General features: G+C 57.3%; 1 protein-coding gene across 4 annotated transcripts; it reads right to left on the bottom strand.

The window, feature by feature from the left end:
• Window positions 1-58: 58 nt before the first annotated feature.
• EHMT2 (euchromatic histone lysine methyltransferase 2) lies at window positions 59-13,378 on the bottom strand. 4 transcript variants are annotated; one of them, XM_070456753.1, is made up of 28 exons: window positions 13,277-13,377; window positions 12,564-12,630; window positions 12,247-12,465; window positions 11,893-12,146; window positions 11,042-11,126; window positions 10,903-10,943; window positions 10,597-10,752; window positions 8,853-8,990; window positions 8,613-8,727; window positions 8,365-8,466; window positions 7,990-8,138; window positions 7,757-7,900; window positions 7,434-7,669; window positions 7,172-7,354; window positions 6,981-7,063; window positions 6,366-6,472; window positions 6,157-6,279; window positions 5,969-6,070; window positions 5,159-5,263; window positions 4,905-5,059; window positions 4,646-4,813; window positions 3,872-4,016; window positions 3,418-3,495; window positions 2,955-3,070; window positions 2,764-2,850; window positions 1,228-1,306; window positions 910-1,085; window positions 59-583 (listed from the first exon to the last, which is right to left on the bottom strand). In XM_070456753.1, exons 1-28 carry the CDS (start codon window positions 13,316-13,318, stop codon window positions 403-405), a joined length of 3,636 nt encoding a protein of 1,211 aa, XP_070312854.1. In that variant the 5' UTR covers window positions 13,319-13,377; the 3' UTR covers window positions 59-402. The 4 variants fall into 4 exon arrangements, with proteins under 4 accessions (XP_070312854.1, XP_070312855.1, XP_020752926.2 ...); XM_070456754.1 differs by lacking the exon at window positions 8,365-8,466 and having other exon boundaries at window positions 13,277-13,378; XM_020897267.2 differs by lacking the exon at window positions 13,277-13,377 and having other exon boundaries at window positions 12,564-12,888.
• Window positions 13,379-13,667: the final 289 nt, after the last annotated feature.

Below are 13,667 nucleotides of genomic sequence, written 5' to 3'. Positions count from 1 at the left end.
GCCCCTTGGACCCACATTCCCTCGGGCTGTGTATGCTTTTCCGCCAACAGTCACCCAGTTTATTATAAACTCAACATTTATTGAGAACAAAGGAATCAATTAGCACAGAGGCTCAATTTCATCAAACTTCAGCTCAGGGTGGGGAATGGAGGTGGGGTGGGGCGCATGGGGGGAGGGGTGGCCAGCCCTGAAGTCACCCTCCCAGGAAAGAACCAGCTCTGGGAGACAGGGGCTGTCAGACCTCCAGGGCCTGGCTGGGAGCTGGCTGAGGAATGTGTGAAGGGGTAAGGGAAAGAGGAAACAGTAAAAGCCCCCAGGCGTGGGCTGTGGGCAAGCGGCAGAAGTGGCTGCTGAGCTGGTGGCCGTCCAACTGGATGGAGGCTGTGGTCTGATCTCACGATCTCACGGGTTGACAGGGGGCAGGGAGCTGAGCTCAGGCAGCAGCTCGGGGTGTGGGTCCAGGCGGGCCAGGCGGCTCTGCTCCAGGGCAATGGCTTCAGCCGAGTGCTTGCACTTCTCAGAGCCACACTGGCAGGTGAAGTACTTGCTTTTGATGTCCCAGAAGCGGTCACCATAGTCAAACCTGTCAGAGGAGCACGAGAGATCTGTGGGGCCCAGACCCACTCCAGAGCACCCACTCCCATCTTCAGAGAGGCTCTAAGCCCTCCTAGGTTCAAATGCCCCGGCAGCACCAGCATTGCCTGGGACCTTGTTAGAAGTGAAGGCTCTCACGACCCATCCCAAATCTACTGACTCAAAATCCTTGAGGTTCAGGACTCTGTCTACAGTGACTTCAGAGAGGCTCTGCTCTAATCCTTGCCTGGAAACCAGGCACTTGCCAGCCTTCTGCTTTTGGTCTGGGGCTTGTTGCATCTCCCACACCCCTGGCTGAGCCTCAGGAGGCCTCACCCCAGCTCCTCCCCGGCCCGGATATCTCGGGAACTGAAGAAGGCGATGCGTGGAAATCTCAGGTCTTGATGCAGCATGAAGACCCGGACGGGGATGATGTTGGGGTCACACAAGTGGTTGATGAAGCGGCTGATGTTGCCGTAGTAACGGGCATCGATGCAGTACACCTCTCCATCCTGAGGGGGGAGCATCACTCATCACATCTACCACCACCCCGCTGGCTGGCCAACCTCCTTGCCCCACCGATCACCCAGTCCCTCCTCCCCAGGTTTCCATCTGCTGCTTGAGAGGAGGATGGCAAGGGGGTCTCCTGCCCACCTTGTTGTCTAAGTCGAAGAGATAAGAATCGTCCTCTCTCACATCAGCCTCAGCATCAGAGATCAGTTCTCCAACATACCTGTTGGGCAGGAAGCAGTGGTTCTGGAGGTAAGCAGGGAATTACTGGAAGTAGGCTCCAGGCCCTCTCTCTCCCCATAGCCCGGGATTTCTCTTTCACTGTTTGTCAGCTGCCCCAGTCACTGTCCGTGAATCTCATAGATCCACATGGCTGGGGTGGGTGACCCAAGGATAGCAGACATAATGTGGGAGGGAGGGGGTGGGAGGTCCCCATCCAGAAGGGGGATCAGGAAGAGGAGTCTGGGGACACAGGCATGTGAGGGTACACAGAAAACAAACTCTGGCCAGTTGGGGTCCCCCGGGACAGCTAGATCAACAGGCAGGACCGATAGTGTGGGGCAGGGGTCAGAAGTGTGGGGCCACTGGAGTAGCAGTGGTGGGGTAGCTAAAGGGAAGGTTCAAGCTGCACCAGAGGATGATTTGGGAGAGCATGGAGGTGCCAAGCCTCTGGGGTGAAGGGATGAGTATCTTGGCAGAGGGCCTGGGTGGGGAATCTGTTCAGGCGTGGACGTGGGGAGGACGAGGAATCACCCAGCAAGGTCGGGCTGAGGACAGGAGAGAAGTGAGGACTGCAGGAAGGGATGGAGCCCCAGGAGCTGTGAAGAACTGGGGAGGAAGCACCCACGTTTGGAAAGCAGAGGGAGAGGAGCTGGTGAAGAGGAAGAAAGGATGGGTTGCAGGTAAGGATGGTGTCATGGGAGCCAGAGCTAAAGGGGTGGCGGATGCCAGGAGAATGCAGACTGAGACACAGGGGTCGGGGTGTGGGGACCGTGAGAGGAAGTATCAGCAGAGGGAGAGGGTATAGGCAGATCTGGGCAGGGATGAGCAGGGAGTGGATGGGGGGGAAACTGAGACCTAGCAGGAAGAGGCCGCTTGTCTGAGTCAAACTGAGAGATGACATGATGGAGGAAAAATGAATGGTTTCTTAAATAGCCAAATAGGGCTGAATGACTTTTTTTTTTTTTTTTTTTAAAGCCAAAGAAAATTAAGTTTGAAAGCCATGGGGTAAAAGCTAGGAGACACGGAGAAGTTACAGATGCTGGAAAGAGAACTGATGGATGGACAGGCCTGAAGCTCCTGGGGTGGACAGAAGGGTAGCTGTTATCACCTCCATTTTGCAGACAAGAAGGAGGAGGCTTAAAGAGGTTGTGAACTTGGCTGAGGACATCCAGTGGCAGAATAGGGCTCAAACCCTGGTCTGTTAAAACTGGGGCTTTCCCCAGTTGAGAAGGGCAGGGGAGAGGGAGTGTGAGGCTCAGAAAGACACCGATGGGGAGGGAAAGATGCAGGCCCTGTGGCCTGGGCAGAGTGGAGGCTCAGGAATGGGGGTCAGAGGAGGCTGGCCAAGTGGATCCATTAGGGAGGAGGGCAGAGAGGGATGCCTGGGAGTCAGCCGTGGCCCCGCGCCCAGCCCTGTGCCCCCAGAAGCCAAAGTACCCCTCCCCCTCAACCACTCACTCGCAAATGAAGGTACCCTGGGGAATGGTCTGCAGGGCACGGACGCCCCAGCCCATCTTCGCTGTCCGGTAGAGCTGCAGTCGCACCCTGGGAGTGGGAGAGAGGATGGTATTGAGGGAGGTGATGTGGAAGCTTCCCAAGGGAGAGAAGGGAGAAAGGGGGGTGAGGAGGGCCGAGGGGCGGGGACTCACTTGATGCCGCTCTGCACTACTCGGTTCTTACAGTTTCTCCAGCAGGAGCATGCCTGGTTACACTCAAAAATCAGCGGGGGCTCGATCTTATTAAATTCCTGGAGTAGCCGCCCATCCTGGGGTCGAGGGAGGGGAGGACAATGGTTTTTATGTGGTGCCCCCGCTCAGCTGCCCCAGACTCCCAAGACTTCACCGAGAAATCCACTGCTGACCCCACCCCAGACTCAGGGAGGCCACGTATTCTCTGAGTTCATCCAACAGGAAACCCACAGCCATCGCCCTTTATTTGCATATACCTGGGCCAAGTCTCTGTCATGGCAACGTCCTAGGAGTCTCGGGTCTCGCCCTGCCCTCTCTGCTACTTCCCCCACAGGATAGAAGGCAAGGGACAAGGCCCCAGAGAGCTGGTGTCAGAGGCCAGCTCCTTTGGAGGAGTGGACGGGCGGGTCGCCAGGGCATGTACCTTGTCATACCAACAGCGGATGCTGAGCTGGCCACACAGGCAGTTGGAGCTGGAACAGTCATCTACACACGTGCAGTGCTGGGGCAGGAGGCAGGGTCAGCTCACTCCCCAGAATCGGCCCAGGCCCCTCAGCTTCCCCCCACAAGCCCCCCAACTGCTGTCCTTTCTCTAGGATCCACACTGTAAGGTAGTGGTGGTGAGGGTCCCAGGATGAGGGGGAATCAAGATGCTGCTGATGGGGGTATCACTAGGGCCACCATGAGCCCATGTGATAGGACACAGCTTCACAGGTCCTAGAAAAAGGCTCCCCTTCCCAGGTGGATGCAAGCCCACACCAGAGGTCCCTTTCAGCCCTACCACCTTGGCCAGAGGCCCTTGTTGGCCCACAACATGCCCAGCTCCACTTGGTGGCTCTGGGTGCCCCTTTGGGAGGAGGTCCCAGGACCCCACTCACCTGCAGGTGGGTGATGTTGCGGTCAATGTTCATGGTGGATGTCTCACAGTTCTCCGAGATGTACTTGTAGTCCTCGGGGCAGGGCTCCCCGTCCACACCATTGACACAGGGGATGGGGACATTCTCGTAGCCCCGAGCCACGTCCCTGGCAGGAGGGGAGATGGAGCTGGGTGGCTAGGGCAAGGGGTGAGGGCTTCCCTAGGAGCCAGGAGAGGGTTGGGGGAGGGGAGAGGGTGTTCTGGGGGTTCATCGGGTGCGGGGAATAAGGTTCCCAAATCAAAGGCAGGACACTTAGTTAAAAATCTGAATTTCAGATCAGATAGTCAGGAAATAATTTTTTTAGTACATGGCTTCCCTGGTGACTCAGACAGTAAAGAATCCGCCTGCAATGTGGGAGACCTGGGTTCAAACCCTAGACTGGCAAGATCCCTTGGAGGAGGGCATGGCAACCCAGTCCAGTATTCCTGCCTGGAGAATCCCATGGGCAGAGGAACCTGGCAGGCTACAGTCCACGAGGTCACCGAGTTGGACAGGACTGAGTGACTAACACTTTCACTTTCATGTCCCAAATATACTGCTCAGAACACTCTTAAACATTTTAAGTATGCGTTGCTCACCTGAAATTCTAATTTAGCCAGATGTCTATTTTTATTTGCTGTATCTGGCAACTCTAGCTATATGTGTTGCAGGGGGGAACAGAGGTGGTTCTGGGGACTTTGAGGCTCCAAGGGGCCTGGGGAGGGGGCTCTGGGTGCGGAGAGAGCCCAGGCTCACCGGCAGATGATCTTCTCTGTGCGGATGGCCCGATTCCCCACCCCGAGCCGGAGCTTGCGGTTGAGCTGGAGGGCAAACCACACGTCGGAGCGCTCGGGGGTCAGGTCCCACGCCGTGTCCCCCTCCTTGTTCCGCAGCTCAGGGTTCGCCCCGCGTGACAAGAACAACCTGGGAGGGGACAGGGAGCCCATGGGGCGCCTGGCCGTGAGAGGTGGCAGAGGGGTATGCAGGGGTGTGTGTGCAGGGGTGGGGGGCTCACAGCACGCAGTCGTGGTAGCTCTCCCGGGCCGCAATGTGCAGTGGTGTGTCCCCATGGTAGTTGACAGCATGGAGGTCACAGCGGGCGTTCAGGAGGACCTCGGCGATGGCGGCGCTGCCGGTGAAGGAGGCCCAGTGCAGGCAGATGTTCTCCTCCTGTGGAGGTGGAAGGGGGCGAGGCTTGAACCCAGCCGGCACCCAGGCACAGGGTAGGACTGAGCCCGCCTCCGGCACCCCCACCAAACCCTCACTCACGTTGTCGGTGAGAGTGACATCCGCGCCCCGTGTCAGAAGCATGCGGATCACTTCTATGTGCTTGTGCTCTGCAGCCCAGATGATGGGGGTCCACCCGCCGCTGTCCTGGGGGCGGGGAGGGAAGGGGGAGGGTGGAGACTCAGCTCCCGCCCTGCTCACACAGAGTCCCGGCTCCACCACTCACAAGCAGTGGGGTCTGGGGGTAGGTCATTTGAGGTCTCTGGGTCTCAATTTCTTCATTTATAAACTGGGACTAATAGTGTCTATGGCTCAAGACTGCAAAGTAATTTTTCTCTTTCTAAAATATATTTCCTAGATCTACCCACTCACAAGAGAAGCAGGGATCCCAATAGCAATAACCACCCCCAGGTACACAGATAGTTGTAGTCTCCACAAAAATATTTCCCACTTAAAGGAAACAGAGTTTCCTAGAAAGTGGTAGAGTCTGAGTCTGGTGCAGGATAGCTGCTGACAAGGATGCTCTCAAAGACTACTGGATCAGTTCAAAGCCACAGGAGCCTGTGGCAAGGGGTTTCTTCTGGACAAAGGATGGAACGGCTCAAAGATCAAGGAGAACACAGACTAAAACACCTCCAACAGGTGAAAAACTGAGTTAATACTGGCCAGTTCCAGAGATTAAAACGGCAACTCATTCTGAAAACTGGTATAGAAACACAGAAAGAAACTGAAAAGAATAAAGAGAAATACAAGTGAAGCAGGGAAAAGAGACAGGAACAGACAGGAACAGTGTGACAGGCAAGGAAAGGATCAGAGGTCAGACGAGGGAGAAAAGGGGACCAGGCTGCTGACCTGGGCGTTGACGTCCACCTGTCCCGTGCTCAGCAGCAGGCTGACCATCTCCAGGTTCCCAATTTTGGCTGCGTGGTGGAGGCAGGTGGAGCCGTCTTCCTCCTGGGGAAGATGCAGGCAGAAGAGCCCTCAGGCTGGCACCTCAGGCCTGGCCCCTGAGCCCGGCCCGGGCCTGTCCGGCCACGCACCTTGCTGTAGACGCAGCCCCCACGCTGCACCATGTAGCGAGCCACGTCCAGGTGGTTGTTCACCACGGCCTCCATCAGTGGCGTCCGCTGCTGCTTGTCCACGGCATTGATGTTGGCTCCAGCCTGCACAGAGGGGCTGATGGCACCAGGAAGGGGCTGGGTGGGGGTGGGGTGGGGTGCTAGTGGTCCCAGGCGGGGCCCACGCTGACCTGCAGCAGCACATGGCAGATCTCCACAGAGCCCTTCTGGGCAGCCGCGTGCAGGGGTGTGCGCTTGCTCTGCTGGTCACTCTGGAAGTTGGGGTCCAGGTTGTCCACTGTGGGGAGAGCCCACCATACCGGGAGAGGGAGGGACACGAGGTGAGCAAGCTAGGGGGTGGGTGGCATCTCCTCCAGGAAGGCTTCTCAGGACCCCAAGCCAGGACAGTGGCGCCTCCTGGGCCTCCCCTGTGCTCATGTCCACCGTGGCACAGTCTTGTGAGAGCAAGATGTTAAGAGCACCAGCTCTGCCCAAGTTCAAATGGCCCCAGCCCCTCAGTACCCTGTGCATTGGGCAAGCCAGTTCACCACTCTGAGTCTCCGCTGGGAAGATACAAGTGAGTGAAGGTGCGGAAGCTCTCAGAACAGGGCCCAGCGCCTCTGCGCTCATTGCCTCCACAGTCCCTATCATCACAGGCGACCTGTGTGTGTGTGTCCCCTACCAGCCTAAGTCCTTTGGGGCAAAGACCATGTCCCACACGGCTGCCCTCCTGGCCCTGAGCCCAGGGATGGGCACATAAGCGGAGCTCAGGTAGGGTCTGCTGAACGAACAAGGGGGATACTCACACAGCATCAGGATCACCTTCTGCAGCTCCCCTTGCTTTACGGACAGGTACAACTGCCGGGGGTGGAACCGGAGCTTCTTCCGCCTGCCGGGGTGAGGGCCCCTCAGATTCAAGTATCAGCCCCACGAGCCACAGATCCACACTCCCAGCCCCAGTCTAGCGGCTGTGCCTGCGTGTGCATCCCCTACTCACCTCTCCGACTCCTGGATGACCAGGGCCTTCTCCAGGGCCTCCCGGCCTGGCCCTGGTGGCAGCCCTACAGCTGAGAGGCAGCCCCCATTGGGCAGGGTTAGGGAGGGCCCTGAGCTGTCGATGGTGTCGGCCAGAGGGTCGCAGGGTGGACGCCGAGGCTCCCCCTGCCCGCGCATCCGGGCACTGTGGGAGAAGGTGCAGATGTCTAGGGCGGATGGGGACGGCGCAGGGAAGAGACAGAAGGCAAGGGCGAAGCCAGTACCTGGGCTGGGAAGTGTCCGCTCTCCCGGGGGCATCCTGGGCCAGGGGTGGGGGGGCGGGGGCTGCAGTGCCAGCCGGTGGGGTCACCCCATCCCCCCGGGGGATGGTCACCTCCTGGGCCTCAGATGCATCCTCCCCACAGTGAGGACAGAAGACCATCCCATTCAGCTGGGACACACAGGCCTTGTGGAAGCGGTGGGCCACACGGAAGTCGGGGTGACACTCCAGGAAGGTGCCCTAGAAGCGGGGAAACAACATGGTCAGGCTCCGGAAGCCCCTGCCCCTGTGGGGGCATGCCGCCTGGCTGCCCTGCTGGTCACTCACCGCCGTGCAAAAGTAGCCACAGCCGGGGCAGCAGTGATGTTTGACCATGCGCGCGCGGTGGGTCTCACAGAGCACCATCAGGGCCACGCGGCTGGATGGTCTCATGGTCTCCCGCTTGAGGATGGCAGCATTGCAGCCGGACAGCTGTGGGCAGTGAGGCCGGGTGACAAGAGGTGAGGCTGGGCTCTGGGGCTGGTTGCCCTGGCATCTCGCCTGCCACCCCCTGGGCCCACCTCTCCATCCACGCTCTCCGTGGCCATGCACTTGTGACCCGCTCTCTCGCTGATGCGGTCTATCTTGGGGGCCTCCATGCGGCAGCTGCAGAGGGGCAGCTCCTCAAACCCGCGCTCTGTCTCCAGCGAAGATGTGTCATTGGACACCCCTTGGACAGAGGGAACAGGGAGCTGAGGGAGGCCCAGCCTCTCACCCTCCAGGACCCCTCATGGGGCCTCTCACCCCCACCCTGACTTTCCCTCCATGCTCCAGAACCCCCAAAGTCTGGTCATGGACACCCCAGCTCCAGCGGGGTCCCCCTCCTCCCCATTCCCTCCAGCCCTGAGGGCACCCCTAGTGGCTCCCTATCCCGGCAATCGGCAATTGGCAATTACCAGCGTGGTTGGGAGAGAGGGTCCCCTCGCTGGGCAGCTCCAGGGACCCCAGAGGGACCTCCATGTACTCACTGGGGCCTGAGGAGCCCACACCATTCACTCCTGACACAGAGACAGAGAGAGTGAGAGTGCGAGCTCACAGGTGCCTGGACGCGGGGCTGCATGCGGAGCGTGGGTGTGCATGCGCACTCTCTGGGGGCCAGGAGGGGGCTGGAGGAGGGGACCCCAAAGCAGAGGAGCCTCCTTACCTCGTGGCTCCTTGGCCCTTGGAGGCTCTCGTTTCCGCCGTTTCCGTGATGGCTTCACCCACGGGCTGTCCTTCCGCCATTTCTTCTTGGCTTTGCGGCGGCCGCTGGAACCACTCTGGGGGAGGAGGAGGAGCATTAGGGAGTCGGGTGGCCCCCAGCCCGTAACCCTCCTCCTTGGAGGACTCAGACCTCCGGTCCTGCAGTCTCCATTCCTCCGGGGCCGCCAGCCTCCAATCCTACCCTGTCAGACTGATTGCCGGACTCTTCATCTTCCTCTTCTTCTTCTTCCTCCTCCTCCTCTTCTTCTTCTTCCTCCTCTTCCTCTTCCTCTTCTTCCTCTTCCTCACTCAGTTGTTCAGCCAGAGCTTCGACCTCAGACTGGAAGAGAGGTAAAGCTGTGGCGACCCCAGGCCACAGCTCGCTCTTGGAGAGAACTTGGGAGAGAGGCAGGGTAGGACACATCCAACCCCTGGGACTCAGAGAAGGAGGTGTGATCAAGAAAACCATAATTCCCCACGGATGGTTCCCTGGTGAAGATGACTGTGGACAGGAGAGGAAGGAAAGGCTGGGTACAAAGAGGGGGTATGGCATGTTATACAGCAATGAAAAATAAGGTGCTATGGTGACATGCAAAAATGTGATGATCTTGGCAACATAATAGTAAGCAGGAAATAAAAAAAAAAGAAGTTCCAGATAACAAATGTATAGTATGAGACTCTATGAAGTTCATAAACAGGCGAGACTGAAAACACTACATGAAAAGCTAATCAGAAATGCTATAATGAAATCAGGATGATACCATCTCAATTCACTGATCTTAACTTCACTAATAAAAGGCCAAATGTCCAACACCTGATGATACAACAGGAAGCACCTGCTATCAAGTCTTACCAAACTAGAAAGAAAAATAACAGGCCTCTGAGGCTGATCACACTTCTAGATCCATGAGTTTACAAGAAGAAACACTGGACAGAGAATTACATGTCAGTTCCCACACAATCAGCCAACTCCTAAGTGTGAAGAATTCTGCAGGACAATTGACTTGGTTCCTTTAACAAATGAATGGCAAAAAAAAAGCTTATTTTTTTTAGAAGGCAGGGAACCTATATACCAAGAGAGACCTAAGACAAATAGTCAGATCAATGTGTGGACCTCATTTGAAACTTGACAAGTGAAAACCCATTTATGAAACAACTGAGAAAGTGCGAAGACTGACTGGTAGCAAGGGGATGGGATTAGAGAATCATTTGTAGGGATTTCCCTGGAGGTCCAGTGGTTAGGTCTCCATGCTTCCCCTGTAGGAAGCATGTGTTCTATCCCTGGTTGGGAAACTAAGATACCTGTAAGCCACATGGTTCGGCAAAAAAAAAAAAAAAAATCATCTGTAAATCTTTTGAAAACAGAGGTCTTATGTTTACAGAGACTTATGGAAATGTTTCTAGATAAAATGAAATGGTGCCTGGCATTTGCTTCGAACCAATCCAGTAGGTATAGGTATTAAAGGAGGAAGAGATGAGTCAAGGTCTGCTGTGTATTGATAATCCTTTGAGCTGGGTGATGGCTACCTGGGGGCTCACTATTCTATTTTTTATGTGTACCTGAAAGATTCCATTATAAAACAAACAAAAAGTAAAAGAGGCAAGACTAAGCATTATGTTGCATGGGCAAACACACATGTGAAACAAACCAAACATACATGTGAAACAAACCAAACAAGAAGCAAAGGAATAAACAAGCAAACAAATAAACCATAAAATGAGATGTTAAACCCTAAGTCCAGGGTGGTGATTATCACTGTGGAGAGGGACAAGGGGATGGTATGGGGTGGAGCACACAATGGAAATAAGTTATAGATAGTATGGGGCAGTGAACTAGTGGGTGTTCAGAAAAGGAAAGAGAGGAAAAAGTGGGGCAGCAAAGACTGGAGAAATGAGCCCTGGATGCGGGGGAAGCATGGCTGGGAGAGTGGCCGGCTCCCTCTCACCTTGCTGTCAGAGTCCACCCGCTCATCCACAGAATAGGAATCATAGTAGAGGCTGAAGTCATCCCCCACCACCGTTTCCCACTCCTCCAGGGACCCGGGGTCCCCCTTCTCCAAGGTCACTTCTCCCGAAGTCCGTGTAGAAGCCAACTCTTCTGACTAGAAAAAGATTGCAGAAAAATTGATGCTGCTGGCATCACCAACTCACCAACCCATTTCCCGTGAGGGTAAGATGGAACCCCAGCTCTGGGGCTGCCTCAGAGCAGCCCTCAGGGGGAGAGGCCCTGTTCCCAGCCCCTCCTGGCTCACCAAGCCACCTCCTGAGTTCAGCTTCCTCCTTTTGGCCACATCTGGAAGGAGAGACAGAGATGGAAAGGAGTGAGGCTGGCACTCTAAGCCCTTAGCACAGGCCATAGCAAGCCACAGGTAGGTGGGGGATGGGACTGACCTGAGGTCACCTTCCCCAGCGAGTGCACGTCATCACTCATGCGGAAATGCTGCACTTCAGGGGGCCGCTTCTCAGGGACTGGGGGCTGGGGGCCGAGAGGGAGCACACTTGGGTCAGGGAGCATCTAAGGTTCTGTCTGGATGAACTGAGAGCCCCAGGTTGGGGTGGGATGGTGAGCCACACCCTCAGAAATGCCATCCAAAGTTCTCTGGCAATAAGAACCATGTCAAGCCATATTCCCCTTCTAACACTCAACCATTCATACACACAGAAGCAGGCCCCTTGCCCCCTCCTTTCCACATGGAAAAACACAAATTAAGGCCTTGATCAAAGCTACCCAAAACAAACTCAGAACAACATGATATCAAGAGCCCTAAAAACACTGTCATAAAACTTCTGAGATTCTGGGGCTCTTGTTACTTCCCTTTTGTCTCCTTCTCTGTAGAGATTCACAGTAAAACCTTTAAAACAGCAGGAACAGTTTCAAAGAAGGGAGGGAGAAGTTCCCTTGGGGCTTGCTTGGAGGTAGAAAGGAACGGTGGTTTGAAGTCTCTATAGTTGTTATCATAAGAGTAATTAAGACATGACGACATAATTAACTTTTCAACATTTGTATCTTCTACTCTCCTCTCCCTAACAGCATAAACCCCAGCAAGATAGGCATCTGGTATGTTCCTAGATTAAGCCCCAGTAAAGAATCTGACATATAGTAGCCCCCTTGGTAAATATGTGAAGCAGTCACGTATTGGATAAGAAAAGGCCTGAAACTAAATTGTAAAAAAGCAGCCCAAGGGGTTTATGGTTAATTACCCTGTCTCTCCCACTCCCACAGCCATCCCCCTAAGCCTCACCTGTCCATTTCCTGGTTTGGACATGGTTTTCCTGGCTCGATGAACCTTGGGCTGCCCCTCTGGGCTGGCTGTGGCTGGAGGGGGGTCAGGCCCTGCTGCTGGGGCCCCCTGGGCGCCCGGCATACTCAGCAGCCTCATAGCCAAACTCTGAACTGATGGGGGTGATTTTCCGGCCCCTGTCATTGACATCTTGGCTCGGCTGGGACAGGCACCCCCCTTGCTGGGGGAAGACGGGAACGACTTTGTGGCATGGCCTGGAAAACACAGGCAGGCAGGCAGGAGACAAGATAAGAGGGAAGGCAGAGTCAGAAGTTACCCCACCTCACCCCTCCCCAGACTCCCCCAGCCTCTCACCCAGCAGGATACGACCCCCATGGAGGTCCCCATCTCCCTCGAGATTCTCGGGTTCATCCCCAATGAGTGGTGTGGCCCCTACAGGGGTGTCAGCCCCCTCATCGCCGACAGTGACCGTGACAGAGGCTGGGGATGAGGGGCCAGCAGTCTCCAGGGAGTCGGGGTTGGCCTTGGGCAGGGTCTCCTCACTACGAGGGGTGTCCCCCAAAGAGCCATGAACTGTAATGGAAGAGAAGAAGTCCAGGGCTAAGGGCTCAGGAGATCATGTGTTGTGGGGGAGGCGAAGGTCCAACAGGGCCCGTTTCTACTGCACTCACCTCTCTCGGTGGCTCCTCTGGGCTCCTTCTCCAGCACCAGCGCCCCCATCTCAGCGGGGGCCTCCCCCTGGGAGGGGACACAAGGGATAGGACGGCTGGTCAGTCCGGTAGGAAGATGGGGGGCCCAGGACGCCTGGGCCCTGGGTAGAGAGAGCAGGCTCCGGGGCCTACCTCTTCCTCTATGGCCCCCCCCTCTTCCGCGGCCTCGGCTGCCCGGAGGGGCCGCACGACCCCTCCCCCGGGCCCGCATCAGCCCCCTCCCTCTAGGCAGACCCCGCATCTCAGGGGCCGAGAAGAGAGGAGGGGGAGGGGGCGGGGCCTCTGCGCCCCGGCCCCGCCCCCTCCTCCCGGCTGCACGCGCCGCTCCCCCTTTGTCCCCCAGGCCGCGGGGACCCCGGGCACCAACCCCTCCAGCGCCCGCTGCCCCCCAGCCCGGTGGACGGCCCCTCGTGCCCCTCGCGCGTGTTCCTGGGGCCCCGGCGCCCGCTGCCCACTCGGGGGCAGCCGGCGGCTGCACGCGCGCCTCCGTGCCCACTCCCCCCACCTCCCACCCCCTGGTCCCCTCATCCGCCCCCGGTGCTGGCCCTCCGGATTGCTGCAAGTCTCGCTCGGGCCCCCCGGCCCCGTTGCACCCCCGGAGCATTGCACGGGCGCGCGCTTCCCCCGGGCGCGCGCGCGGGCATGCACCCGCCTCTCCCCCTCCCCTTCCGCACCTCGGCGGCCGCCGCCGCTGCAGCTCCCGCCGCCGCCGCCATCGCCGCTTGCGCGGGGGGCCGAGCCGGCGCGCGGCCGCCCCGGGTCACGTGGGTTGGGAGGGAGGGCTGAGAGGAGCCTTAAAGGAGCCACTACGCGCTTTCTGGCCATTTTTTTTCCCAAGAGCGGCCTCGGAGATGGCAGTTCCTGTCCTAAACTGGGAGCGGCAGGGGAGAATTGCTGCCATTCCTGGCCTCACTCAGCTGGGAACCGAAGGCGAGGCACGCCTGGGTCTCCAGGTGTGGCTTCTCCATCTCCCACCTGGCTTTAGGTAATTAGCGGAGCGTCTGAGCCTTCCGGCTCTCGGCAGTCTGTATATCCAATCCTACCCGCGTGTGCTTCTCCCGCTTC

Source organism: Odocoileus virginianus, chromosome 27, assembly GCF_023699985.2.
Source record: "Odocoileus virginianus isolate 20LAN1187 ecotype Illinois chromosome 27, Ovbor_1.2, whole genome shotgun sequence".
NCBI classification, from domain to species: Eukaryota; Metazoa; Chordata; class Mammalia; order Artiodactyla; family Cervidae; genus Odocoileus; species Odocoileus virginianus.
Note: the sequence above shows the minus strand (reverse complement) of the source record. Positions and strands in the feature narration are given on the sequence as shown.